Source organism: Neovison vison, chromosome 5 (genome assembly GCF_020171115.1).
Source record: "Neovison vison isolate M4711 chromosome 5, ASM_NN_V1, whole genome shotgun sequence".
NCBI classification, from domain to species: Eukaryota; Metazoa; Chordata; class Mammalia; order Carnivora; family Mustelidae; genus Neogale; species Neogale vison.
In genome coordinates this window covers 109,802,786-109,828,280 of record NC_058095.1, presented here as the reverse complement: position 1 = coordinate 109,828,280, position 25,495 = coordinate 109,802,786, and the positions used below count along the sequence as shown (strand labels likewise).

Here is a 25,495-nt window from a genome sequence, read left to right as displayed (position 1 = left end):
AAGGACCGGGACGCTAGATCTCACTTGAGTAGAGTAAATGGATATGAACGGTACGTGTGCCTCTGTTTTGCATGGAGAGATTTAATCTGAGACGCCAGGGAAAGATCATGACTTTATACCTTCAGATGACCTTCAGATGACCTACTCTTATTTCTGAGGGCTGTTCTACAATTTTTGAGTTCATGCAGACACAGAGCTCCTAGTCCCCCGGATCCTGAGTCCACATGGCTGTCCTTGGTGCGTCCAGGAAGATGGGAGTCAGGCAAGGTCCCCAGCAGGGCTTGGCCCTGACACGAAGAAGTCAACTGGCCCACGCTTGCATTCCCAGCCCTGCCGGGGGCCAGCATGACAATCTTGGCTGTTACCAAATAGCTCCGAACCTCATGTCTCTCATCTGGAAATAGTGTTCCCCGCACTTCCCTCACAGTTGGTGGTGGTTAAATGAGGTAAGGTGCAGAACACCTATCCCAGGCCCTAAAGGGTAAGGGACAGCTCAGGGACACACCTGTCCCAGGGGAGCCTTACCTCACAGCTGGCCACATGCGCGAGGGAAGCTTTTAGAATGTCCTTGAGCAAGGGCACCAGCAGCCGTTTCTTGACCCTGACCAGATCCTCCAGCGAGAACAGGTGGAGCTCATCAGTCAGGTGCCTCGGCACCTGCTCAAACTCCTTTAGCGCGCTGCCGGGGAGGAAACAAAGAGGAGTTCGGACAGCCACCCACACAGAGGCTGTGACACAAGGAGGCCGAGCAGGGGGGGATTTTCTCTGGCACTCACACTTGATTATTTTTTTAACCAGTTCAAAAAAAAAAAAGAAAGCCCAAGAGCAAGTGAACCTGGCTCACTGTCTGACATTCTGCAAGTTTGTTTGGAAGCCAGAAACCTAAAATTCCCTAAAAGTGGATTTCAAAAAGCTGAGCCATCAGAAAAACATCTCTCGCAGCCTGCCCATGGAGATACTCAGCAAAAGACAGCTGCACATTTATTTTTCAAGTCTTAAAAACATGTACTGAGATTTAAAAAAAAGACGACCTCATTCATTCCAGCTTAATTTCAAGTCCATCTGCCTGCTGACTGTTGTCCGGCCAGGAGGAGGATCACTGCTCATAGGCAGGTGCGTGACTTGCCCAGCCAGGAGCCCAGCACCGAGCCCAAGACCCAAGCATCCAACTCTGAGCTCATCGTAGCCACCTGTGTGTCCGAAGGGCAGTCACATATGGATTGCATCTTTCTCCAACCCCTACTTATCTCCTCCTGAATTCCCTATATCTGTTAGTGGCGCCACGCACTCATTGCCGAGCCAGCCACTGCCTACGCTGGACTTGACATTCCAACAGGCCAATCTGCGCTGAATTCTCCATCCAGCCTGAGATGCTCGCTCATGCTGCTTCTTCTGGAGGGGGACCCCTCACACTTCTTCAGTCTGACTTGCTCTTTAAACTCTGCTTTTCCTCCGGGAAGCTCTGTGGCCCTCCTCCCTGCCCCGCCCCATAGGACCTAACTGTTGCCTCTTTTGTGCGGCACCATGAGTATGTGTCTAACACATGGTCTGGCAATAAGAGGTTTGTGCTTTCTCCCTGGATGTAACATGAGTCCCACGGACTTTTTATCTGAAGCACAGAATGGATACTCAAGAAATTTTGGTAGACAGTAATAATTATGAGGATTGTTATATGTTACAGGCAAGAAAACTGACAGCCTGAGACGTAGCTAACCTGTCACACCACTGCCATGAGGTAGAGCTTAAGGCCAAATAACTACAGGAGATGTGCTCCTCCCCAAGAAATTTAATTCAAAGGCAATACATTATCATTAAAGATATAGTACATTATCATTAAAGATCAGAAACTGAAAGCAGCTTTAAAACAAAACAATTTTGGGGGGACGGCTTGGTGTCTCAGTCGGGTAAGCATCTACCTTCTGCTCAGGTCATAACCCCAGGGTCCTGGGGTCAAGTCCCATATCGATTTTGATATGGGGAGCCTGTTTCGCCCTCTGCCTGCTGTTCCCCCTACTTGTGTGCTCTCTCTCTCTGGTAAAAAAATAAATAAATAAAATCTTTAAAAAAATAATAAAATGAAACAATTTTTTAAAAAACTATGATCCTGTCTATTATAACAAATAATCTTAACTCCTTAAGTAACCTCTTTTCTCACTTAAAAAATTATATCTCTGTCATTGAATTCATGCCTAGACCTTTATGCCATGGCTCCCCAAAATTCCACCACTAGAAGTTTATTCTAAGGACATATAATGGATGTGCACAGAGATTCACCTAAAGCCCGGTCTTTTAAATAACTAATGGTATTAAAAATCCAAGTATCTATGAGGTATTAAAATCTATCTAGTTTACTATCTATACTCTATAGTATACTATAGTACTATATACTATAGATAGTATAGTATACTATCTATAGAGATATTAAAATCTATTTCAATATAAAGATATTAAAATCTATTAGATTAAAAATCTACCAGTAAGGGGCGCCTGGGTGGCTCAGTGGGTTAAGCCTCTGCCTTCAGCTCAGGTCATGATCCCAGGGTCCTGGGAGGGACCCTGCTTCCCTCTCTCTCTCTCTGCCTGCGTCTCTGCCTCCTTGTGATATCTGTCTGTCAAATAAATAAAATCTTTAAAAAAAATCTACCAGTAAGAGAACCATACCAAAATTAACACCACATGATACTATAAAGTACGAAACAGCAATGACGGTTTGACACGCCCTCCATCAGGGATTTTTTAAAAAGGCCATCAATACACCCCCGTTCAGAGCACCTCTAGTCACAATAGCTAAAAGGTGAAAGCAACCCAAGGTGGCTGAACGGGTAAACAAAATGCGGTAGGTACATATAATGGAATATTTTTCAGCCCTAAAAAAGGAAGGAACTTCTCACCCATGCTACAACATGGGCGTACCTCCAAGAAATTATGTTGAGTGCCATAAACCAGTCACAAAAGCACAAATACTCTGTGGCTGCACTTCCAGGAGTCACCCAGAGGAGTGAGTCCATAGAGACGGTAAGGAGAATGGTGGTTGCCAGGGGCAGGAGGAGCGAGGGAGGAGGGAGTTATTGCTAAATGGATACAGAGTTTCAGTTTTGCAAGAGAAAAAATTCTGTGCATGGACAGTGGCGACGGTTGGACAAGAATGTGAATGTACTTAATGCCACTGAATTGTACACTTAAAATGGTTAAGATGGTATATTTTGGTATGCGTGTTTGGTCACAACTTAAAATAACAACAGTAATCATAGTAAGCCCACCGGCTGGAGTTATTTCATCCTTGTTCTGGCCGATTCTTCTAACATGTTAAGTTCATTACTAGTGAGCCAGAAGATTCAGCAACTTTAGCGACAGGGTCTGGATCATCAAGACGAGGCCCGAAGGAGTTGCTGTGCTAAGGGGCCCTGTGGATTAAAGGAGCTGGAAGCAGATGGTACCCAAGGGACTGGGAGGTGTGTGTAGGTATGCAGAGGCTCCCAGCCCTCCCAACCTCAGGCGTGGACTGGCCTAGCCAACATCAGTACCTTTCAGCAAACCTGCAGGTCTTCAACAGCTTCTTGATATGAAAAAGTTGTTCCCGGGTTTCCTAATGTGAGAAGCCAAACAGGGGGAGAAGTTCATGTGATCAATGACACGGAAAATGTACAAATCAAATTTAAATGTTAGTTCTAACTTCGAAATGCTACAACTCTAAGACAAGCCTTTGAAGCAAACAGTCCATATAGCAGGGGTTCATGAGAGAGTCCAGTAGAAACCCAAGTTGTGAGAAGCATGAGGCTTACACAACCATTGGGGCTCTTCTTTGAGGAAAACACATAACTGTCTATGAAAGATGGAGATCCTGCCTTTTGTGGCTACAGAGATAAAACTGGAGGGCATCGTGCTCAGTGAAATCAGACAGACACAGAAAGAAAAAAAACTGCATGGTCTCACTTACATGAGGAATCTTAAAAGAAGCAGAGAGTTGAACAGGGAGACAGGGAGGTAAGGCAAATGGGGAGATGCTGGCCAAAGGGAACAAAGGCGCAGTTACGTAGGATGAATAAGTCTAAGGTCTACCAGATGGTATGAGGACTATAATTAATAATACTGTATTGAACACTGGAAACTTGCTAAGAGAGTACATTTCAGGTGCTCCTAACACACACACACAAACCCTAACTATGGAGATGGAGATGCTAATTAGCTTGACCAGTAATTATTTCACTTGTTGAACATCAAATTATCATGCTCTACACCTTAAACATAATTTTATTTTAAAAACTAATAATAAATAAATGTCAAAATCTATGTGATAAATGCAAAACGATGCCTACATAGGGAATTTGGTACCGGGCCTTGGAAGCTGAAGCTCCAGCGGCTGGCAGTAAACCCGCCCTTTGGAGGGTCCGGCTGTGTCCCCTGAGACGGTGCAAGGTTGCAAGGTGCAGTGGCGGCCCCGCCTCCCCCACCGAGGCTGGTGCTCACCCTCACTCTGTCCAGTTCCTTGACCTTGGCGTACAGGCCGTGGCCGATGCTCAGCAAATTGAAAACGGGCTGGGGCCCCAGACCGTCCAGCAGCCGTTTGGAGAAATTGCTGACGTAGTACTTCCTGAAGTCCCACGTGGTCAGGATCCGCGCAGGGATGCAGCTCTCTGCGTAGACGTGGCAGCAGTCACAGAAGTACTTGCCCAGGTAGTCGCAGTACCGGAGCCGCTTCACAAACTCTGCAAGAGCCCACGGGAGGGTGAGCACGCCTCACCTCGGCTGGCGAATGGCAAACCCACTGCCCTCTGCCCGCCTCCCCCCACCGCTTCCCATTCCTGTGAGGTTCAAGACCCAGATGGCGGGGTTTGTATTGCTAACACCGTACGCGCCCTCAGAGCCTCTGAGAAAGCTCCGGCAGGGGCTGGAGGCTGTGTATTATATGGCCATTCAGGAGCCCTGCTTTCCAAAAACAGGGGTCAGAAAAAGAGAAAGCCACCCCAAATACTCCTGAATTTGGAAGACAGGCATTGTAAACGGCAGTGTAGGCAAAAGAACACGAGGTTTAGAGTCCAGAAATCGGTGGGAGTCTACCCTCTGCCTCCTGCCCGCCAGGAGCCTGAGGGCTGGTGGAACCCTTTCAGGCTAACTATCCTGAAGCTATAAAAAGCAGCTCAGGACCAGGTCATGGGCTATCACACCTACAGAAAGTGCTTGGTAAATCGTCAGGCACGCTTTGGAGACACCTTAGGGAGCAGCACCCCAAAGACTTCCTGGATAAGCCCAGGGCAAACACATTACAGAGATGCACCAAGGATGGGAACAGGCGATACACGGAAACAGAGAGTGCAGCTGACCAGGAATGACCTGAGAAACGATCTCAGCAGCAAGGACTTGCGTGTTGAAAGAGTGAACGCTTGGTTTTGCAGGAGACCGTCACAGAGGTAGAGGACCCAGGGCCGGTGAGGGGCAGAGGGGTGGACACTCACTCTCAGGGCTGACCTGAGGGGACTTTCTAGGAGGACATTTCCACGATATACTTGAACTCTGATGTGTACCGGGACTCCTGCTTTGGTGACACCAGACAGAAATGCTAACATGCACACGTGGAGACACAGGTGCGCATTACAGTACATACAGCAATCTGAACATACATTATTACAAAGCACCCGGCTAGACAGGCACGGTGCCCTCAACAATGAAATGACAGAGAGCCCACGAATGCATGGATGAGTGTGGGCAGTGGACATCCAGTTCCAGATGTTTACACTGTGATCGTGATTTTGCTTCTAAAAACACACATACACAGTCCAAGAGGATCCCCACCAAAAAGCCAAAAGTGAACACTTCCAGAGGGCAGGAGAAAGGATTTTTCCTTCTTTTGCATTTTTTTAATTTGCTCAAATGAGCACGCATTGCTTTCTGAAGTATATCTAACAAAATATATTGGCAAGCAAAAGGTGTAGGGACAAATGCATCAAGTCCCTGTGTACCCGCCACCCAGTTTAAGAAGACAGCAACTCAGTTAAGTCTCCCCAGTGTCCCGCCCTCAACCTTGGAGCCTGAGATGGGCGAGGATGAGATCATCATCATCAGATTAAACGAAAGGATGGGTGGCAAAGCAGCTACCACAGCACCTGATACACTGAAGATTCTAAATCTAGTTTCTTTGCCCCGGCTTCCAGAATAAACAAGGTCGCTTGTATTTTAGAAAGGAGACATTACTTGAATGACGAGCGCTATCAATGAGTTAGGTACATTGCTAGTCCTATATGCTTCTGCACGTATGTTTACAAAAATAAAATAAAATAAAATATAAAACCAATCAATCAATCAATAAACAAGGCCCGAGTGACTACAGGAGTTATCCCTTATTGAGCACCGACTTTGTGTTACGCTCTGGTTAAAATTCTCACCTACACTGTGTCATTCTCTGCTCGAACCTGTAAGAGGCAGGGGCTATTATGTCCCATTTCACTGATGAGAGCCCAGACAGGGAATGAAGAGACACTCGGGGAGCAGGCTAGTGGGGTTCCACCCACGTCTGGCCTGAAGCTCCAGCTTTTGGCCATCACAGCCCCCTCACCCTCTGCCGCATGCAACGGAGAGAAAGGGCGAGGAGCTAACACCTTTGCGCTTGCCCAGGTCGCCCTGGTCGCACCCATTGATTCTTACTATTTACAATACTGTAAAGGTGCCACGAACACCGAATTTGTCAAAACAGGTATATATGCTCCTGAGGGAAAAACAGGTTTAGGCTTCTGTGACCCTCTGGTACCCTTTTCACCAACTGGTCAATACATAACCCTGCTTTATGTGTGTTTTCTAATGTATTTTGTATCTAATGTATTTTGTTATAATTTATTTTTAACAGCCTTATATATATTATCAACGTTAAACCAACAGTAACAACCTTATATATACATTGCGAACAATATATTATTTTGTTATATTTTTGTTATATCCTTGCTCAGGGCCAACAGCACTATCTGTAACTCATGCCTGAATGAAGCTTATCTAATGCATGTATATTTTCCATAAAGCAAATCATATCCTTCTCATGCTTAGAAGCACTTCAGTACCATATGTGGGGGATATTTTAAATAGCTAACTCATCAACAAAAAATGCAAAGCTGTAACAAATAAAAAAGGCCTTCAGCAAACCATGAGAAGGCCTTGTTCACAATATGAGAGAGAAAACCAGAAGGCAGAGCACGGCCTTCAGCTGGAAACGTGTGCTTTGGGCAACTAAAATTTCAGGCAACTCAAATTTTTGGTGCTTTGTGCATATCTGGGCATGACTGTGAAAACACCATGTGTAATGATTCTGTGACCACCAATAAAATTCATCCAGTAGGTAAATCTGTAAATATGGAATCATAAACAACCAGGTTCAATTATAAGGACACACAACTAGGGTTGACGAATTCTTGTTAAGAACTCGTTAAATGCTTTATGTTTGAGTTCTTCAATTTCAAATCTTGAGAAGTCAGTTGTATGTGTCTATTTTCTACCCTGGATTCCAATTTCTGATTTGTCAGATGATGAGTATTTTTTGGCTTGTGACAGGGCCTTGATACATTTTATATAAAATGGGCAGAAAGGAAGGTATGCTCTGGCCCTTCCACTCTATATTTCTGATCAAACTTAGCAGGATGGAAAGAGAAAGGGGAACAGATGGGACCAACAAATTTTCCTGATACAATTCATCTTTTCCTAAAATCTACAATCCTAAAATCTCAATGTCCGATCATTCACTCATCAAATTTCATTGACTCTCTACTAAGTACTATACTATCAATACAGAATAAATGATGTCTCTCTCTTTTGGTTTCTTCAGTCCTTTAATTAAAACAGAGCTAAATGACGCAACCTAAACCAGGTATTCTCAACCAGGGGTGATTCCCTAAGAATATGTGGAAATATCTGGAGATATTTCCAGTTGCCATAACTGGAGAGCAACCAGTAGCATCTAGTGATGCTTTTGAACATCCTAGCATGTACAGGACAGCTCTTCAACAGAGTCAGTGGTACTGAAGTCGAGAAGCCCTACTCTAAACCACAACTGTTCTCATTGGAGGAAAAGTCAGTGCCACAGGAAAAAAAAAAAAAAAATGGAAGTACAAATTCTAGACCAGTGCTGTCCAAGAGAACTTTCTGGGTGGAGGGAACTCTTCTAAGCCTATGCCATCCAATGTAGTAGCTACAAGCCACATGTGGCTACTGAGCACTTGAAATGTAGCTAGTGTGTCTGAGGACCTGGATCTTTTTTTAAAGACTTTGTTTATTTGACACAGAGAGGGAGAAAGCACAAGCAGGTGGAGTGGCAGGCAGAGGGAGAAGCAGGCTCCCCGATGATCAGAGAGCCCAACGTGGGACTCGATCCCAGGACCCTGACCTGAGCCGAAGGCCGATGCTTAACTGACTGAGCCACCCAGGCGCCCTGAGGAACTGGATTTTGTGTTTTTTTTTAAATTATTATTTATTTATTTATTTTCAGAAAAAACAGTATTCATTATTTTTTCACCACACCCAGTGCTCCATGCAAGCCGTGCCCTCTATAATACCCACCACCTGGTACCCCAACCTCCCACCCCCCCCCCCGCCACTTCAAACCCCTCAGATTGTTTTTCAGAGTCCATAGTCTCTCATGGTTCACCTCCCCTTCCAATTTACCCAAATTCCCTACTCCTCTCTAACGCTCCTTGTCCTCCATGCTATTTGTTATGCTCCACAAGTAAGTGAAACCATATGATAATTGACTCTCTCTGCTTGACTTATTTCACTCAGCATAATCTCTTCCAGTCCCGTCCATATTGCTACAAAAGTTGGGTATTCATCCTTTCTGATGGAGGCATAATACTCCACAGTGTATATGGACCACATCTGAGGAACTGGATTTTTAACTTCAATTAATTTAAATTAAATCTTAAATAGACACATGAGGGAGTGGCTACCATGCTGGAGAGTGGAGTTCTAGAATAGAGGTGGCTAAAGAGAAATAATGACTAAATGCAGTGTCTGAAACTCGGTTAGAAGCTGGATAGAAAAATTGGCTACAAAATGACATCGTGAGAACAACAAATGAATATGGACTAGTAAGAGAGAGTATTAGAGAATTGTTACTCATTTCCTTTGGTGTGCTAACTGTTCATCATCCTTATTTTTAGAACATGCTGGAATATTAAAGGATAAGCTGTCACGTTGTCTGCAAACTTTTCAAATGGTTCAACAGGTGTGAGATTGGAGGAGTCCAAGGAGACCAGACAACTACATGCCTTGTGCAGCTCTGAACTGGATCTGGGAGCAGATCAAGGTCATGGGTGAGATCTGAATCAGTCTGTGCCTGAGTGAATGGGACTGTACCAACGCGAAGCCCTCAGTTGGTAATTTTACTCTGATTATTATAAGATGCTAATGTGAGGGGAAGCTGGATGAAAGGAATATAGAATACCATTTTTGCAACTCTTTCGGAAGTTCAAAAATATCTTAAAGTAAAAACTCAAGGGGCATCTGGGGTCCTCAGTCGGTTAAGCATCTCCCTTTGGCTCAGGTCATGATCTTAGGATCCTGGGATCAAGCTCTGCTTCAGGTTCCCTGCTAGGTGGGGAATCTGCTTCTCTCTCTCTCTCTCTGCCTCTTCCCACTGCTTGTGCTTGCTCTCTCTCTTTCAAACAAATAAACAAAATCTTTTTAAAAAGTTTTAAGAAGTCAAAATATATCCTAAGAACTATATAGGACGTTTACAGGAAAAGTCCAAATTGCCTCCGTGCCTGAAAGTGCATCTGCCGTCTATGCCCTGGGCGCCTGTGAGCAGCTTTCTTCTCTCCTTACTACTCTCCGCTCACGCAGGACTTCCCAGCAGTTGCTGCAGGTCCTTTGCTCAGGGTGACCCTTACCCCCCGCAACACACACACACACACACACACACACACACTCTTCCCGGGACAATCACTTCCCTACAGAACTTCTCCCGCCCAGCCCCCTCAAGCCCAGATTCAGTTCCCATGAAGTAAATCCCACAGCACTCTTAACTTTCTTTTTCATTGTAAGCATCATACTTGCTGTTCACTTGGCTGATGCCTCTGCCTTCTTGGAGGCGAGCTTCCTGAGGGAAGGACCATGTTGGCACTGGTTGCCTACATCTCCGTAGTTGAATGAACTTAGAGAGATTGTTTAAAAGTTGGCAGAATCACTGTCATGTGTTCATAGTTTCTGACTCATGCACTCAAGCCTGCACTCCATCCTGAGGCACCAGGATATAGGGGTTAACCAAACAGACATGATTTCTACTAGACTAGTTGGGAGGATGAGTCCTTCCTTTCAAGGAAACCAGTTACAACTGTGATGAAGGGCGGACACTGTCATTCAATATGGTAGAAGGAATCCCAGACAGATTTCTGTGTTCAAAGTCTTTTTCCTTCCAAGACTTCCTATCAAAGGCCAAAGGAACCCTTTCCAGCAAAGCTCCTCTCCCCAGTCTTTTACACGTCAGACCTGTGGATACCCTCACAAGCAGAATACGTGACTGGCAGTCTTCAGTGGGCAATTTGAATTTCTGAATCAAAGAAGTCTGACTTTCTAGGCCCCCAGCTGGCCCAGGAATGATCCCTCAAGCCACCACCCCAAACCCTCTCGGAGGGCTTTGGCCAGCTCCTTGATACAAGCCATTCAGGCACTCAACAAATACCTTTTGAGGCACAACTGTGTGCCAGGTGCTCTTGTAGGAGCAGGGGATCAAAGCAATGAACAAGACAGACAACACATCTGTCCTCATGGAACTTAGAATCGAGACAGGCACGCAGACCAACGATTAGCAAAATCTGTAAAATCTCAAAGAGCATTTTAGGAAGGTAAGTGCTAGAGTAAAAAATAAGTAGGGAGAGTAAAGTGTACACATGTTTGTGGCCAGGAGTGTGGCAATGATGGCATCTTCAACAGGGTGGCCAGAGAACATCTCCTCACGTCGAGTGAGGGAACCAGCCATAGGGATGTCATCCTCGGGAGAGTGAAAACCGGAAACGCAAGTCCCTAAGTCAGGCATGAGCCTGACTCCTTCAAGGAACAGCAGGGAGGCCATGTGGCTGGAACTGAGGGCTCAAGGGCAAGAGAACCAGGAGATAAGTTAACAGGCCAGCCGCACAGCCTTATAGGTCACGATGACCTCTTCAGGAAAGAGAAGGCAGCAGTTTAAGTTCCTATAACAATTCCACCCAAGGTATCTCTCACAAAAACAGCACACTCTCCAACTTTGCCATTCTTGGCCCTGTCATTGCGTCCTCAACGGGTAACCCACTGCCCATACTTACTAGGTTCTATTGGAGTGCCACAGCCAGCACACAAAAAATTCTGGGCTGCTACCACGAGTTCCTTCCTGTGCACAGAAAAGGATCACAGTTACAGTTCAGAAATAGCCAGCGGAGCATTTTTCACTAACTGGACAAGAAACTGACATCAGGGTGCTTTTCTGGGCTCAAGGCCTTAATTTTGTCATTTTTTTCATTTGGGAAAAAAATAGCAGTAGAGTTTTCTAGTTGAGATTTCTGGGTCGTTTATTTTATTTTATCACTATTTAGTTAGTCAGTTAGATTTATTTATTTATTTATTTATTTATTTAGATCTCTGGGTCTTTTAAAAACCCCTACTATCACCAGACTACAAGTCAGTATCATGACTATTCACCGTGGGATCTTTGGAGACGGTTCACTGTGCATGCACAGGACCCCCACCGGTGAGAACTGGAGAAATGTAACTCAAGGGAGAAAGTTCAGGGAGATGAAACACCAAGAGGTGATACACCTGGGAAGTTCACACAGGGACCCAAAAAAAAAGAATAAGAGGTCACATAAGACCTAAGTATCAGACATTTCTGGAGAGCGACCGTCTACTGCAGTGTCTTCTACTGAACTCTTGATGTCACAACTCCATACGTGATTTGGAAATATGAAGGAAGTTGTAAAATTTTATTACAGTTTAGGGTCAGCAAAAATGGACCAAGGTAAAAATATGCAGAACCCTAACCATGTGCCTTAGAGAGGACGTAGGGACATTTTAGAGAAAAGACAACCCTTGCTGAGGAGAGTGACCCCTCCCCAAGCCAGGAGAAGGGGCTTTTCTGCCCAAGCACTCTAGACACCTTCCTGGCATTCTCTCAAACAGAAAAAATACAAGATAGAGCCTATTAGGGCACTTCCATGGGCCACAGGCAAGACCCTCCCCCAGGCTCTTCCTTACGCTGCAGTTTGGGAACACGTTAAATACAAGCCAAGAGGAATGGAGAAACTGTAAGTGGTTAAAATGTCCCCTTACAATGTCATATCCTCTCAGAAACAAATAAAACTATTACCTTGAGTTATTATGTATTTCATTTATACACAGACATTTGTAAAAATGAGTTTATTTCTTTTTTTCGTTTGCACCCTCTTTTGTCATTTTGTCTTTTAGGATTTTATTACTTCTTAGAGAACAAAGACATTTTTATACGCATCCTGTTGCATTTCTTTTTTTTTTTTTTTTAAGATTTTATTTATTTATTTGACAGAGATCACAAGTAGGCAGAGAGAGAGAGGAGGAGGAGGCAGGCTTCCCACTGAGCAGAGAGCCCAATGCGGGGCTCTATCCCAGGACCCTGAGATCATGACCTGAGCCGAAGGCAGAGGCTTTAACCCACTGAGCCACCCAGGTGTCCCATCCTGTTGCATTTCTTAACTACAGCCCTTCTCAAGGTAAGATTTTCCTTTTAAAAGAAAATTATCCATTTATTTTTAGTTCACATTGGCCTGGGAAATAGAGCAATCTTTTAACGTTATTGTGTCTGAATTTTAAGGTTCAATATTAGCCACTTAAAAAAAATCCCCTTTAGAGGCACCTGGGTGGCTCTGTGGGTTAAGCCTCTGCCTTCGGCTCAGGTCATAATCCCAGGGTCCTGGGATAGAGCCCCGCATTGGGCTCTCTGCTCAGCAGGGAGCCTGCTTCCCCATCCCCCGCCTGTCTCTCTGCCTACTTGTGATCTCTGTCTGATAAATAAATAAAATCTTTTTAAAAATCCCCTTTAAACCTACTTAATTTTTAATTGTTGTGTAACATACATAATAAAGGACATGGTTAAATTTGTCAAACTTACTTAGCACCCCCCCAAAACCCATGAAAAACAAGGTACTTGGATGCTAATTTAGAAAATATGCCCAACTTTCCTTTTCCTACAACAAATTTTCCTTCATCCCTCAGTGTGTAATTTTCTTCCCTTCCCCTATGTCCACAAAGAGGGGACCTATCTTTGTTACCTGGACTGGAAGCCCTCACAGCAACCCAGACTTACTTCAGTGGTGGGTGAACATTAACTACGATTTGAAATCTGGGGGGCTCCCAGTCTTCAGCCCCTCGGATCCTCGACTTAAGGGTAATTTCCTGAACAACGTCCACACTGGATTCAAAGTCTTTCCGGACGCGCTCTTCATTCACTACCTGCATAACACAGAAGAGGATTTCAGAGCAACCCAAACAAGCATATTTCTGGAACAGAAAGAAAATGAATATTCAAATGTGTTTCCAGCATTAAAATATGCCATGAAAAATTAGAACTGCTTTCAACTGAACGAAAGAAGCCCTCCCGGTACCTAACACCATCTGTAGAAGTCTTGCTTGAAACGCCAGCCAGCTGAGATCACTTTTCTTAGTATTTTGGGGAGTTCATTTGTTTTCAGACTTCAAGTTACTGTAAGTAGGTCGCTGTGACCCAGAATGCTTTTATTCACAGCAGAAGCCTTACTGCTCTTAGTCCATAGGCTACCACATGCTGCCCAACAGAACCCCCAGCTGTTGTCAGACTTCCCCTGAAACAGCTTTTAAGGCCATTCCCCAGCTTAAAAATGTCCAGTGGCTCCCCTCTGAGCCGTTCATTATCCATTATCCATTATTCATTATTCATTGTCCATTCCACTTTCCTGTTTGCAATTAACATTCAAAGTAGCATTCTGTGTCCTCCACAATTTGGCCCTATCCTTCAAACCTAATTTCCCAGGAAGACCAACTCCGCACCCCCCCAACACACACACACACACACACACACACACGTTATCCAACCACACGAGGCCACCCTGCTCAGTAAACATACCATGCGCACCCGCCCCTGTCACTTTTGCTCCAGCTGCCCTGTGCCACGTGTTTCTACCTGCTGCCACTCTCAAGTTCGGAGATGTCCAGTGGGCCTTCCCGAGTCCCCTGACGAAATGAAGCACCCTCCTCTGCATACGCAGACTGCTTTATTCCCACCCCTGTGTTCGCTCTGCTGCAAAGTTCTCTCCCCGCAATGGGCAGAGGCCGGTGTGTCCACACGGGACCAGACTGGACATGACTCCTGCTCTTCCACTGGCCAGGCCGGCCGAGGGGCGGGAACTAACACTTTAAACATAACAATGGCATCTACTTAAGAGGATAGAGATGAGCATGAAAATGTGAAATGCTGAATTCTCTGGCCCATCATCAACACTCGGGAAACACTCCAGGGACCATACAAGGAAAAGCATAAATGCCTGAAGTGAACAGCAAACAAGATGAGAATTTAGGAACTCTCAATGCAAGGCCAGTTTATTTGGATACTTACAACCGAGCCAGCTGCATTTAGAGGGCCTGCAGGCTGCTGATTAACGTCTGACAACAGCCAGCTCTTCTGGAATGCTCGGTACAGCTCCTTGGCTATTAGCTCAGCAGAATTGAAGTCTGGCTCATAAATGACACTGAAAGGTAAGAGATGCAAAAAGTGGAAAACGATATTCATGAGGAGTATGCTGTAGATCTTCAACCATCCTTCCCCCTCCAAAAACTCAGAAGAGGTGTCACAGGAGGGAACATGCCCCAGCCACCCAATGATTGTCTCATGCAATGCAGTTCCTCTGCGCTTGAAACAGCAGCTTTTATTTATGCAGGGGACCAAGACTGGGCAATGCAGTAAAAAAAAAAAGCACTGGATTTGGAGTTTGAAGACCTGAGTTCAAGTCCTGTCTCTGCTCATCAAACAGCATTGTGTCCTGAGGCACATTTAGCCTGAGTCTCAGTTTCCATATTTATGAAAATGGGGTAAAAAAAAAAATTCTACCCAGGCTGATTAAATGAGAATGTATACAAAGGCCTTTAAACACTCTATTAAAAAAAATAAAAGACTATAGAAAGCTCTATAGAAAACTTAGTGGTAATTGTTTCATTGTTAAGTAGTAATCTCTGTCCCTAGAACTGGCAGAACTTGATTGGAGATGTCAGAGGCTTGGCGTTCACAGTGCCTCAGTGGTAATGGCCCAGGGGTCTAGGTGCAGGTGGCCATGAATGAGACCTACCTCTTTGAGGAGCTGCAGGAACACCCACAGGTTTCTGTGATATTGCTAAACTCACCAAGTTCTGCAAGTAAATAAAAGAAAGAGTATTAAAGTCTTTCAGTCTGTTTTACTTAATCATACTTAATTTTATAAGAACACAAAAATAAATCCCTGCCTCTCAGAAAGGTCTCGTTATTCAGCATCTCCATTCTTCATGTTCTCTGGGTTTCTATTATGAGACTACAGCTAATGACCAAAGATGGAATTTCAAAATCCAGTCTCCTGAAATTCCACCAAAATTTAATTGAGAGGCCAAACAGATCTGACTATAATTAGTATCTGCTTTTTCATTCAATTCTACAAGTGAGATGAGAGATTGATTATCAAGACATTTGAAATAAGAACATCTAATTATTATTACTATTGTGATTTTTTTAATCTGACATAATCTGATCTTGGGAGAAGTTTCTTTGAAAGCCATTATAACATGGTATCACAGGGGATGCATGTCAGTATGTGTTGAGAGGAGGGAAATTACGAGTCATCACTGGTGAGTTTCCAGATCTTACCTATGATAACAAAGTCCTCAAAGTCACATTTACAGGCTTCTTTCAGCACATCAGAGTGAGTGAGTGTTCCGGCCACTGGGCTGCCCTGTAACGCAGCATAACCTAGAAAAAGAAATGAAGGGGCTTTCACCAACAAGAAAAACAAGAAAAACTGTCACAGCCAACTAACTAGAAACCAGGGAATAAAAATGGGCCGATAGTTTACATTAAAAGAGTTTAAAAATCCAGCTTTAAGAATTAAAAAATGCAGGGAGTTATTTTTGTGTTGTTTGTCCATTCACTGTGACTGAGTGAAACAGAGGGAGGAGAATCTGTGATGATGAGGGGTTCATAAGAGTCACTTGCCTACTTTAATGTGTGTTTGAAAATTTTTAAAATACTAAGTTTTAAAAAAATCAAAGAGGACAAAAATCAGCTTCACAGTGAGGCAAAGAATAGAAGCGACTTAAATATTGTACTGGGTTGAGGAGCATCCCCTGCCCCAAAATATATATTTGGGGGGGGGATGCTTGAACCCAGAACTTGAACCCAATACTTGCTCGATCCTGGGACCCCAGGATAATGACCTGTGAATGTGACCTTATTTGGAATTAGGGTCTTTAGGAATTAGATGTGATCAAGTCAAGCTGAGGACATACTGGATTGGAGTGAGCTCAAAATCCAATATGACTGGTTATATTATAAAGAGGGAAATTTGAGCACAGACACTGATAGCCAGAGAAGGTCATGTACAGACAGAGGCAGAGAGAGAGGTCATGTGTCTACAAGCCAAGGAACATCAAGGACTGGCAGTAACCATTAGAAGCTGGGAGAGGCATGGAATGGGTTCTCCCTCAGAGCCTCCAGAAGGAGCCAACCGTTCCAACAAGTTCACTGTTGACTTCTGTCCTCCACAATGGAGAGAGAATAAATTTTCTGTTGTTTCAGCCACCCAGTTTGTGGTATTTTGTTAACGCAACCCAAGTAAACTACTACAAATACGTCCATGTTTTTCGATCCTGAATGCTAGTCTGTGGAATTATCCTTAGAATGTCATTAGAAAGAAAAAAAAAAAGGTTAAAAAGGGAGGCTTTGATCAGAAGGCGCTATCTGCAGTGCCTTTAAAATATTAAAATACTAAAAGCTATCAAAATGCCAAATAATAATAAACTGATTTTGCAAATCATGTTACTAAATCAAGAAATACCATCATGGAAAAATGTGAAAACTGCAGCAACATGGAAAATTGGATAGGAAATATTGTTAATATAATCATATTATTAATGGAATTGCATTAATACAAGTATATAATCACTATGAAACTGTACTCACTTGAATAAACATAAGAGAAAAGCACAGAGAAATGGGTACAGTTCTTGAGGGAAATAGTCTAGCCCACAGGTTAGGCAGAGGTTACATAACTGGGCTTCACAGGGAACTGGCCAGTTTTTAAAACCACGCTGCCTGGGTGCTGCAATTCACTTAAGGGTCTGACTTGACCCTTGGTTTCAGCTCAGGTCATTATCTCAGGATCTTGGGATCGAGCCTCGTGCCCAGCTCCGTGTGCTCAGTGCAGGGTTTGCCTGGGATTCTCTCTCCCTCTCTCTCTGCCCCTCCTGCTCCTTTGTGTGTACACTCTCTCTAAGATAATTAAATCTTAAAAAAAATTTTTTTTTAAAAACCAACAACACTGCCCGACCCTAGCCAGGTGACCATGCACAATCAGCTTCTCAGCTTTGGTTTCCTCCTGGGTAAGGTAGGGCAACCTCACCCACTCTGTTTCCCCCACCCTCTTTTGACCACGATCCACAGTAACATACAATCCCACTGCAACTCAGTTACAGACACAAAAATATATTTCACTGATTCAGAAAAAAAGAAGTTCCAGGAGCATTGCTCCCTCGAGGTGAATCGAATGCTGACACTTTCTATTCTTTTTGTTTGTTTTCAAATGTTCTCAAGACCAACCTGCAACTTGAAGTATGCTGACCTCCCCCAAAGGAGTAATGTCTACCACCAGAAAGGTCACAAGAGACATATGTGATAAAACACACATATTTTTATCGGGGTGGTAGAAATATTTTAAAATCTTATTTAACATATTTATATTCATGTTAAAAAAAATTCAAGGGCACCTGGGTGACTCAATTGGTTACGCATCCGCCTTCAGCTCAGGTCATGATCCTGGGGTCCCACAACTGAACAAGTGTCGGGCTCCCTGCTCAGCAGGGAGCCTGCTTCTCCCTCTGACCTCCCCCCCGCCCCCGCTCATGCTCAGCCATTCAACAAATATTTATAAAATACTATTTTAAGCAAGGCACTAGGCTGAAGGCAAATTCAAATGAGACCCATGCTATGCATCAAAGAGTTTAAAACCTCATAAGGGAACTGAGAAACTGACACGCATAGCTGTGAGAAAACACAACTGTGTGTACCCCAGCCTTGAGAAGGGAGGGCTCCACGCTGCAACAACTCCAGGAGGGAGGGAGGCATGCACTCGGACAATCATAGAGCATTCGGGAGCACAACTTGTGCTTCCTTCCACATGAATGGTGCTCCTGCCTTGGGATGAAATCTGGGAGCTTGTCACAGTGGTAGTGGAGGGAGACTGCTTTCGAAGAGCGGAAGAGCGAAGGAACGAATGTGACATTCCTGGGGACCCAGCATTGCAGGGAGCCCAGCCAAAGCAAAGGGAGGGAGGCACACAGAGGCTTGGGGGAAATGTCTGCGGGCAAGTTGACCAGGCTCGTAAAACTAAAGCTCACAGTACAACACAGGGAAATGAGGAGATGCCCGCTGGCAAGCTGCATCCCACAAGGCTAAAAGTCCCAGGATCAAATCTGGCACAAACCCAGTGGGCCATTTTAGAGGAGTAGAAGTTGTTCTAGGCAGACAGATGTGTGTGGGATGGATGAGTGGAAAGAGGCTGGAAGTAAAGAGAAAACTAATGGCAGCAAATGTGTCTTGAGGACCTAAGTGCACGGCTTACAGAATGACTGACCAGAGGCTGCTGTGTTGGGCCAGGTCACGGGCGGACAGGGAACGGATGGAGGGGCTGCCACCGTTACTGAGAAGTCAGGGCTGATTTGCTCACAAGAAACGGGGCCGAGACACAGACACGAAAAAGAAAGAGTCAAAGATAAAGCACAGAAATAGGACTGAAATAAGAATCATTTCTTTTCTTCCCACTGGTGGCCTCAGAGGGGATGATGGTCCAATCACATTCCTTCACTCCCCTGGCCAAGGGTGGCTGACCAGTTGGGGACACCCAATCAAAGCAGGTCCCCTCGGGTCTCCTCCTGGGAATGTGGATCCGGGGTCCTATAAGACTGGGGTGAGCTATGCAGCTGGTTATTCAGGAAGTTTTAGAAAGTTGTAGGCAAAGGATTTGAAGATCTACTTTGGGATGTGACAGGAAAAGAGACATGAATGGAGAACACAGCATAAAGTCTCTCTGATGTGCCCTACTTGCCTTCATAGCCGCTGTCAGAAGAATTGGAAGACCCAGATTCTTGCTTTGTGTTGGTATAAAACGTGACTTCGGAGTCAGCTTGGTCATTCCCGAGCACCCCACTGGCTCCTTCCACACCCCAAGGCTCTGTGTGCTGTTGACTCAGGATCGTACACTTAATTTTCTCCATTGCTGCTATAATCATATCTGCAACATAGAAGTGGGCATTTTCCTGCAGGGGGGAAAAAAAGTATCAGGTAAAATATAAGCATAATTGACTGTTTTTCATTGAGGGTATACTGGATTGAAAAATCAAGAAGCTGTATTTAAGTGGAGTTAATGCACAAAAATATAAATGCTCACTTAACTCAGGGATCACAGGTCATTCTATGAAGTAGAGCCCCTATCTTCCAGACACGTAAAATTTAGCCCACTGTGACCAACAGATACCCCAAGCTGAATTTCTTATGATCTAAGACCCTGGGTTGGTGGTGGCCCAAGGGTAGACCTCAGGCATTGGTCATGGAAAATTTCCCAGCTGAGTGCAGACACTGACTCAGAGCCCTTCTTAGCTCAGCGCGCCTGCCAGAGGCTGAAATGAAACCAATCTGCCAAGCTTCACCAAGCGAAGTTTCCAGATTTAAATCAGAACAGCACCATCTAAGGAATGAACACTCTCTGTGGTTTTAGAAAAGGAAAAAAAAGAAGCTGTATTCACCTTTTCGACATCGACAGGGAGCAGGAATGCCTCCGGAGAGAAGGAATTCAAAGAAGTGGTTCTTCTGCTGACTTGAACGGCACCTGCCAAGGCAGCAAGTTATTAAAAATGGAGAAAAAGAAGTTCAAAGATTGCCTAAGAAAACAAAATGAGGGGCAGCTGGGTGGCTCAGTTGGTTAAGCCTCTGCCTTCGGCTCAGGTCACGATCTCAGGGCTCTGGGATCGAGCCCCACATCGGGCTCTCTGCTCAGCAGGGAGCCTGCGCCCCGATCCCCATGCCTACCCGCCTCTCTGCCTACTTGTGATCTCTGTCAAATAAATAAAAAATATATTAAAAAAAAAGAAAGAAAACAAAATGATGCTAGGCAGTGGCCTTAAAATATTTTTTTTTTATTATTTAGCACAATTCCAGAATAAATTAGGATGCCAGAAGAAGACAGGACCTTCTGGTGGGAGGCTTTGCAGAGACCGCATTAATGGGGATCATTTCTACAAGAGCCTGTTGGAGCAACTTGGGAGCACTCCTCAGAGAAGGAATGGGAGAACCCCTGGATGGAGGGGACCAATGAGGCGAAGAGGGTAGAAAGAGAAGATCGTGGAAACTACCTAAGGGAGACGGAGAAGGGAGAGAAGGAACAGTCTAGAAGCAGGGCCCTAGGAATTATGAAGTCTCTTCTCCCATGCACTGTGACTGACCCAAAAGTTCTTGTTTACAGAGACAAATCTATCTGAAAAAGGCCAGCATTGCTTCTCTGAAATGGTCTTCCTGCCGCTAAAAACCAGAAGAAACTGTGGAGGACGGATGCAGCTGACTTAGCCATTCTGCCCCTGGAGCCGCTCCATTACTGGCAGCAAACACCATCAAAATGGAATGATTCCTGTCATGTGATTCCTTCTTGCAGCATTTAAGGCAAAACTTTTCTACAAGGGCCCCCAAGAGCTGAGTTGTTCCAACCTGCTAAATGAGCCAAAATGCCACAGATGGCTTTAAGACTAGATAGCTCTCAGGGTGACAAAGAGAGACGCTAGCAGAATCACCTGCCTCTGCTTCAAGAAAGCGACTGTTCCACGAAGAACTTTGAATAGGTTAGCTCCAGAATCCATCTGGGGAGGGCCAGCTTTTTCTGAAAAGGACTAGGGAGTAGGTATTATAGGCTCTAAGGACCGTCCGTTGGAACTACGCAGTTCTGCCACTGGGGAGAGGATGGCGTTATCAACAACACACGCTGCGCTTGATTTGTAAAATCAGGAGGCCAGAAGGAGCTGGCCCCTAGGTCATAGTTTTTGGACCCTGAGGAAGAAACGGGACAGAAAAAAGTCAAGCTGCAGATTCCAGTTCCAGCTCTCTACACCAGCTGGCTGGGCCTCTGTGTTAAAATATACTCATTTCTTGCACTAGGAGAGGTAGCTATTAAGAGATTGAAGGAGACCAGGAATGTGAGTGTGCCCTGCAAACAAAAGGAATTGTGGATTGGTTTCTTGGAGCCTCAGGAAATGCTAGGCTGGGGGAGTGGGCGGGTGGGTCCTCCTCTACCATATTATCTAGAAAAGGAAAAGTGTGCTGCTGTCAGTTGTGACGAAGCAGTCACAGGGAAAATTCTGTGTCTTAGTTGCAAATGCCTTGTCTTTGCATTGCTGTCCCACAGCAAAGAGAGACCAGATCGCTGGGGACTTCTTTTTTTTTTTTTTTTTTAATTCCATAAGCAGCATCCTCCTACCAAGTTTAAGATGGAGTGGCTTTTAAAAGTACTTACAGAAATTGCTGGAGATTATTGTCTTGGGACCAAAGGGGCTGGGGCAACTGTTTTCTTTCTGGGAGAAAGACAAAGCTACAGCATTATTTTAAATTGCAGAACCACTTGCTGTAGTGTGTGTCATTTTGCTCAAATTTTCTTATTTCAAAATTAGCCCATTTTAAGATTATCCAAAATCTGCTATGCTTAAGCTATGAATAATATGTTAAACATTATCATCATCTTCGACTTTTCCAAAAGTTTTTCCAATAGAACAAATAAACCACATATTTTAGGGAAGGGGGAGGGCTGGATATTGCTGGTAAGAAATAAATAAATTACCCACATATGTACACACACACGGACACACACACACACACAGGCAGGCGGGCAGCTTTCAAACTGTTTTGAAAGAAAAAAACTTCATCAACTATTTGAACTAGGATTCTGAGAGAAATACAGATCGACACAGTGTGTATATAATACAATGAATATTTTCTTAAAAATCAGAACGTCACAAATGAGAACAGTAACAGATAGCTTATTGACTCTTGTGTGGCATTTTGCAGGCATTATCTTATTTTAGGAATTCCAGTTTTTTAAGAATATGTGAGTTACTTCAGAGCAATGGGAACCCTGGCTTTAATTAAAAAACAACAACAACAACCTTTTGTATAGTCTTTGGGGGAATTGTTATTACCATTTTTAAATCTTACTGTTTTCTAGTCACACTCCATTTAGGTAAATAGAGATGAGGCAGCAAGTGCATCTCCTAGGAAAGTACCCATGTGAAACAGAACCCACTCTGTCTGGAAACACTCCCCACCCCACCCCACCCCACCCCACCACGCTGAATTGAGAGCACCTCCAATACTCTTTTTCAGGCAACTGCATGGGCCAGAGGCTCCTAGAAGCACACACCAGCTCAAAGATGGCAGCTGGCACTGATTATCAACTAAGCCGAGCAAAGATGGCACCCTCTTGCTATCGAAGGAGAATGGAAATACCTGATTTTACCCATTGTGACCATCCGGACAGCTGGGCTGGAAACAATATTAAATGAGCTAATGCACCAGCCTCTGATCAAAGTGGAAAACCATGACTTTTTTCTCATGACAATGACCGTAAGACAAGCTTTAGACCAAGCAAGGCCGGCATGGCAACAGACAGGAATGAGGTAAATTCCCGACCGGGGTTACCTTCATCCGTGGAAGCTGTCAGTTGGGAAGGCTGCAGAAAAGCCCGGTCCACTTCAGGACAAGGAGAGGCGCTTGTGAACAAAGACATCTGAGGAGAGTGTCCTAGGAACACCGCCTGCTCTTCCGCTGAGGTAAAAGAGAGGTCGCTGCTCTTGTCCCCTGAGCCCTGGGCAGAGTCTGCGGTATCCTTTGACAGTGATGTCTCCACCATGGAGTCCCCGAGAAACAATGGTGAGGGGTTGAGGGGCAAGGCGGTGTCCTCTCCAAAGTGGTTCCCACTCTTCCTCACTGTTGGCACCCGAGGGGGCGAATCCTGAGACTGTTGCTGCTCACACTGGGGGTTAATCCAGGCAGCTTTGTGCCTTATGAATCTGACGTCTGAGTGGCAAGGAGGCTGGTCAGTGTCCAGGAGGCTGGGGGAAACATCAATGTCGCCAGGGTCATTGTTGTCCCATGAGTCCACTGGAGAATCGTGTCGGCCTGTAGACTGTGACACCATCTTTCCGAGCTCAGGGTGGTGTGAGTTCCACTCTACTACTGGATTAGGGCCTTGAACTCACCCGAATGCCAGTTGTGGGGAGGGGGCAGACAGCTTATCTGCAACAAGCAAAAATCATTCAAGATAAGTAAGAACACAGTCATATTTTAAACTCCAAAATCTTTGGAGAAGAAAGAAAACATTAGTAAGTTTGTACTTCACTCTGTGTAATACAGTCAATTCCCCTTGGATTTATAAGAAATAACTAAACAAACACATAAATAAAGAAATAAGCAAATTAGCAATACAACTAGCAGCAGACCCAAGAAGCATGATGTTGGGGGGCACCTGGGTGACTCAGTGAGTTAAGCCTCTGCCTTGGGCTCAGGTCATGATCTCAGGGTCCTGGGATCGAGCCCCGCATCGGGCTCTCTGCTCAGCAGGAAGCCTGCTTCCTCTTCTCTCTCTGCCTGCTTGCACGCAAGCTCTTTCTCTCTCTCTCTCTGTGTCAAATAAATTAATAAATAAATCTTTAAAAAAAAAAGGAAGCATGATGTTAGGACAAGAAAGGATTTTCAAGGCATAAAGATAATCAAAGATTGTTCTACATAAGGAGAAAGGCATACATGCATACTGGTGATAAAACAAATGAAAGTGTAAGACAGCCACACATTATTCCAATAAAATTAAATGTCAAACCCCAAATGGGAATACCATGGGGAAATAAAGAAACATTTTCATAGTTTCTTAGTTTCTTGTTTTTATTTAGTCTGTGATTGTATTACAACAAAGTAGACAAGTGGTATGTGAAATTGAAAACCCCTAGCACTAAAAACTTTGTTTTATGTAACTTGGATTATAATACTGAATTATAATCACAGTAGAAATTTGTGATTCGGGGGCGCCTGGGTGGCTCAGTGGGTTGAGCCTTTGCCTTCGGCTCAGGTCGTGATCTCAGGGTCCTGGAATCAAGCCCCGCATCAGGCTCTCTGCTCAGCGGGGAGCCTGTTTCCTCCTCTCTCTCTCTGCCTGCCTCTCTGCCTGCTTGTGATCTCTGTCAAATAAATAAATGAAATCTTTAAAAAAAAAAAGAAAGAAATTTGTGATTCGCTTCTCATATCTAAAGAACACACTGTGAATCTAGAATCTATCTTTTCTTTTCTTTAGTGGGTGGGGAAGAAAGAGAAGGAAGGGGGACACAGGGTGAGGGAGAGAGAATCTTAAACAGGCTCCATTCCCAGTGTGGAGCCCAATGCAGGGCTTGATCTCACAACCTGAGAACATGACCAGAGCCGAAATCAAGAGTTGGCAACCTAACCCACCGAGCCACCCAGGCATCCCAGTTGGCTCACTCTTAAGCTCACTGTTTGGCTCCAGTAAATATAGCCATGATTAAAATGTCGAGAGCTACTCCAAAGAGAAGCACTCTGGTCACCGTAATCACAGGCCCAGCATGTGTCCTTCTACTGCTCCCACTGTCCTTCACTCTACGAGGCTCAAGTAATCTTAACAGCAAAAGCGAAGTCAGCAAGAGGAAGGCCTAGAGATGGAAGCAGTTGGCTTAAGTGAACTTAGCTTAAAGGAAGGGTGGAGAACAGGGGTGCAAGGTGGTGACTGAAACTTTGGAGTCAGTTTCAGGGCTTTAAAAACTAGCGTTATGTATGCAGATGGCTCCCACCTGGATCCCTGTTCCTGACCTCCCGTGGGACCACAGGCTAGCATATCTTACTGCCTATGCGACATCCATCCAGGGGACATAGCAAACTAACACATTCAAAAAGATGCTAGTTTCCCCCAAATCTGCTCCTCCCTCGTTTTCCCATCTCAGGAAACATACCTCCCAGTTGCTGAGGCCCCAAATCTGGAAGTGATCCCTGATCCTATCTTTCCCTAACTCTTCGTCTTTCATCCATTAGCAAGTTCATATCCATAGCTACCGCCCTCATCTAAGTCACCATCTTCTCCCACTTGGGTCTCCTTCCATCTGCCCAGCGGGTCTCCCTGCTTCTTTTTTTTTTCAACTTACAATCAAGAGGTATGCAGAGATCTTTCATAAGCCTACATAAGATGTCAGTCCCCGAGTCATCCAGCAGCCC

At 44.7% G+C, this 25,495-nt stretch overlaps 1 protein-coding gene across 6 annotated transcripts in view; it reads right to left on the bottom strand.

Annotated features, from left to right (window-relative positions):
* RUBCNL (rubicon like autophagy enhancer) overlaps nucleotides 1–25,495 on the bottom strand; it is a 39,542-nt gene that overhangs the window by 2,192 nt on the left and 11,855 nt on the right. For 5 of the 6 annotated variants that reach the window (XM_044249746.1, XM_044249744.1, XM_044249745.1 and 2 more), the window contains exons 2-12: nucleotides 22,922–23,518; nucleotides 19,990–20,072; nucleotides 19,293–19,503; nucleotides 15,842–15,943; nucleotides 15,294–15,354; nucleotides 14,567–14,699; nucleotides 13,283–13,428; nucleotides 11,274–11,338; nucleotides 4,468–4,706; nucleotides 3,525–3,586; nucleotides 526–679 (exon numbers count right to left, since the gene is read on the bottom strand). In XM_044249746.1, the coding sequence (XP_044105681.1) occupies nucleotides 526–679; nucleotides 3,525–3,586; nucleotides 4,468–4,706; nucleotides 11,274–11,338; nucleotides 13,283–13,428; nucleotides 14,567–14,699; nucleotides 15,294–15,354; nucleotides 15,842–15,943; nucleotides 19,293–19,503; nucleotides 19,990–20,072; nucleotides 22,922–23,420 (1,755 nt within the window). In that variant the 5' untranslated portion in view covers nucleotides 23,421–23,518. The remainder of the gene's footprint in view (nucleotides 1–525; nucleotides 680–3,524; nucleotides 3,587–4,467; nucleotides 4,707–11,273; nucleotides 11,339–13,282; nucleotides 13,429–14,566; nucleotides 14,700–15,293; nucleotides 15,355–15,841; nucleotides 15,944–19,292; nucleotides 19,504–19,989; nucleotides 20,073–22,921; nucleotides 23,519–25,495) is intronic. The other variant, XM_044249749.1, reaches the window with a different exon arrangement.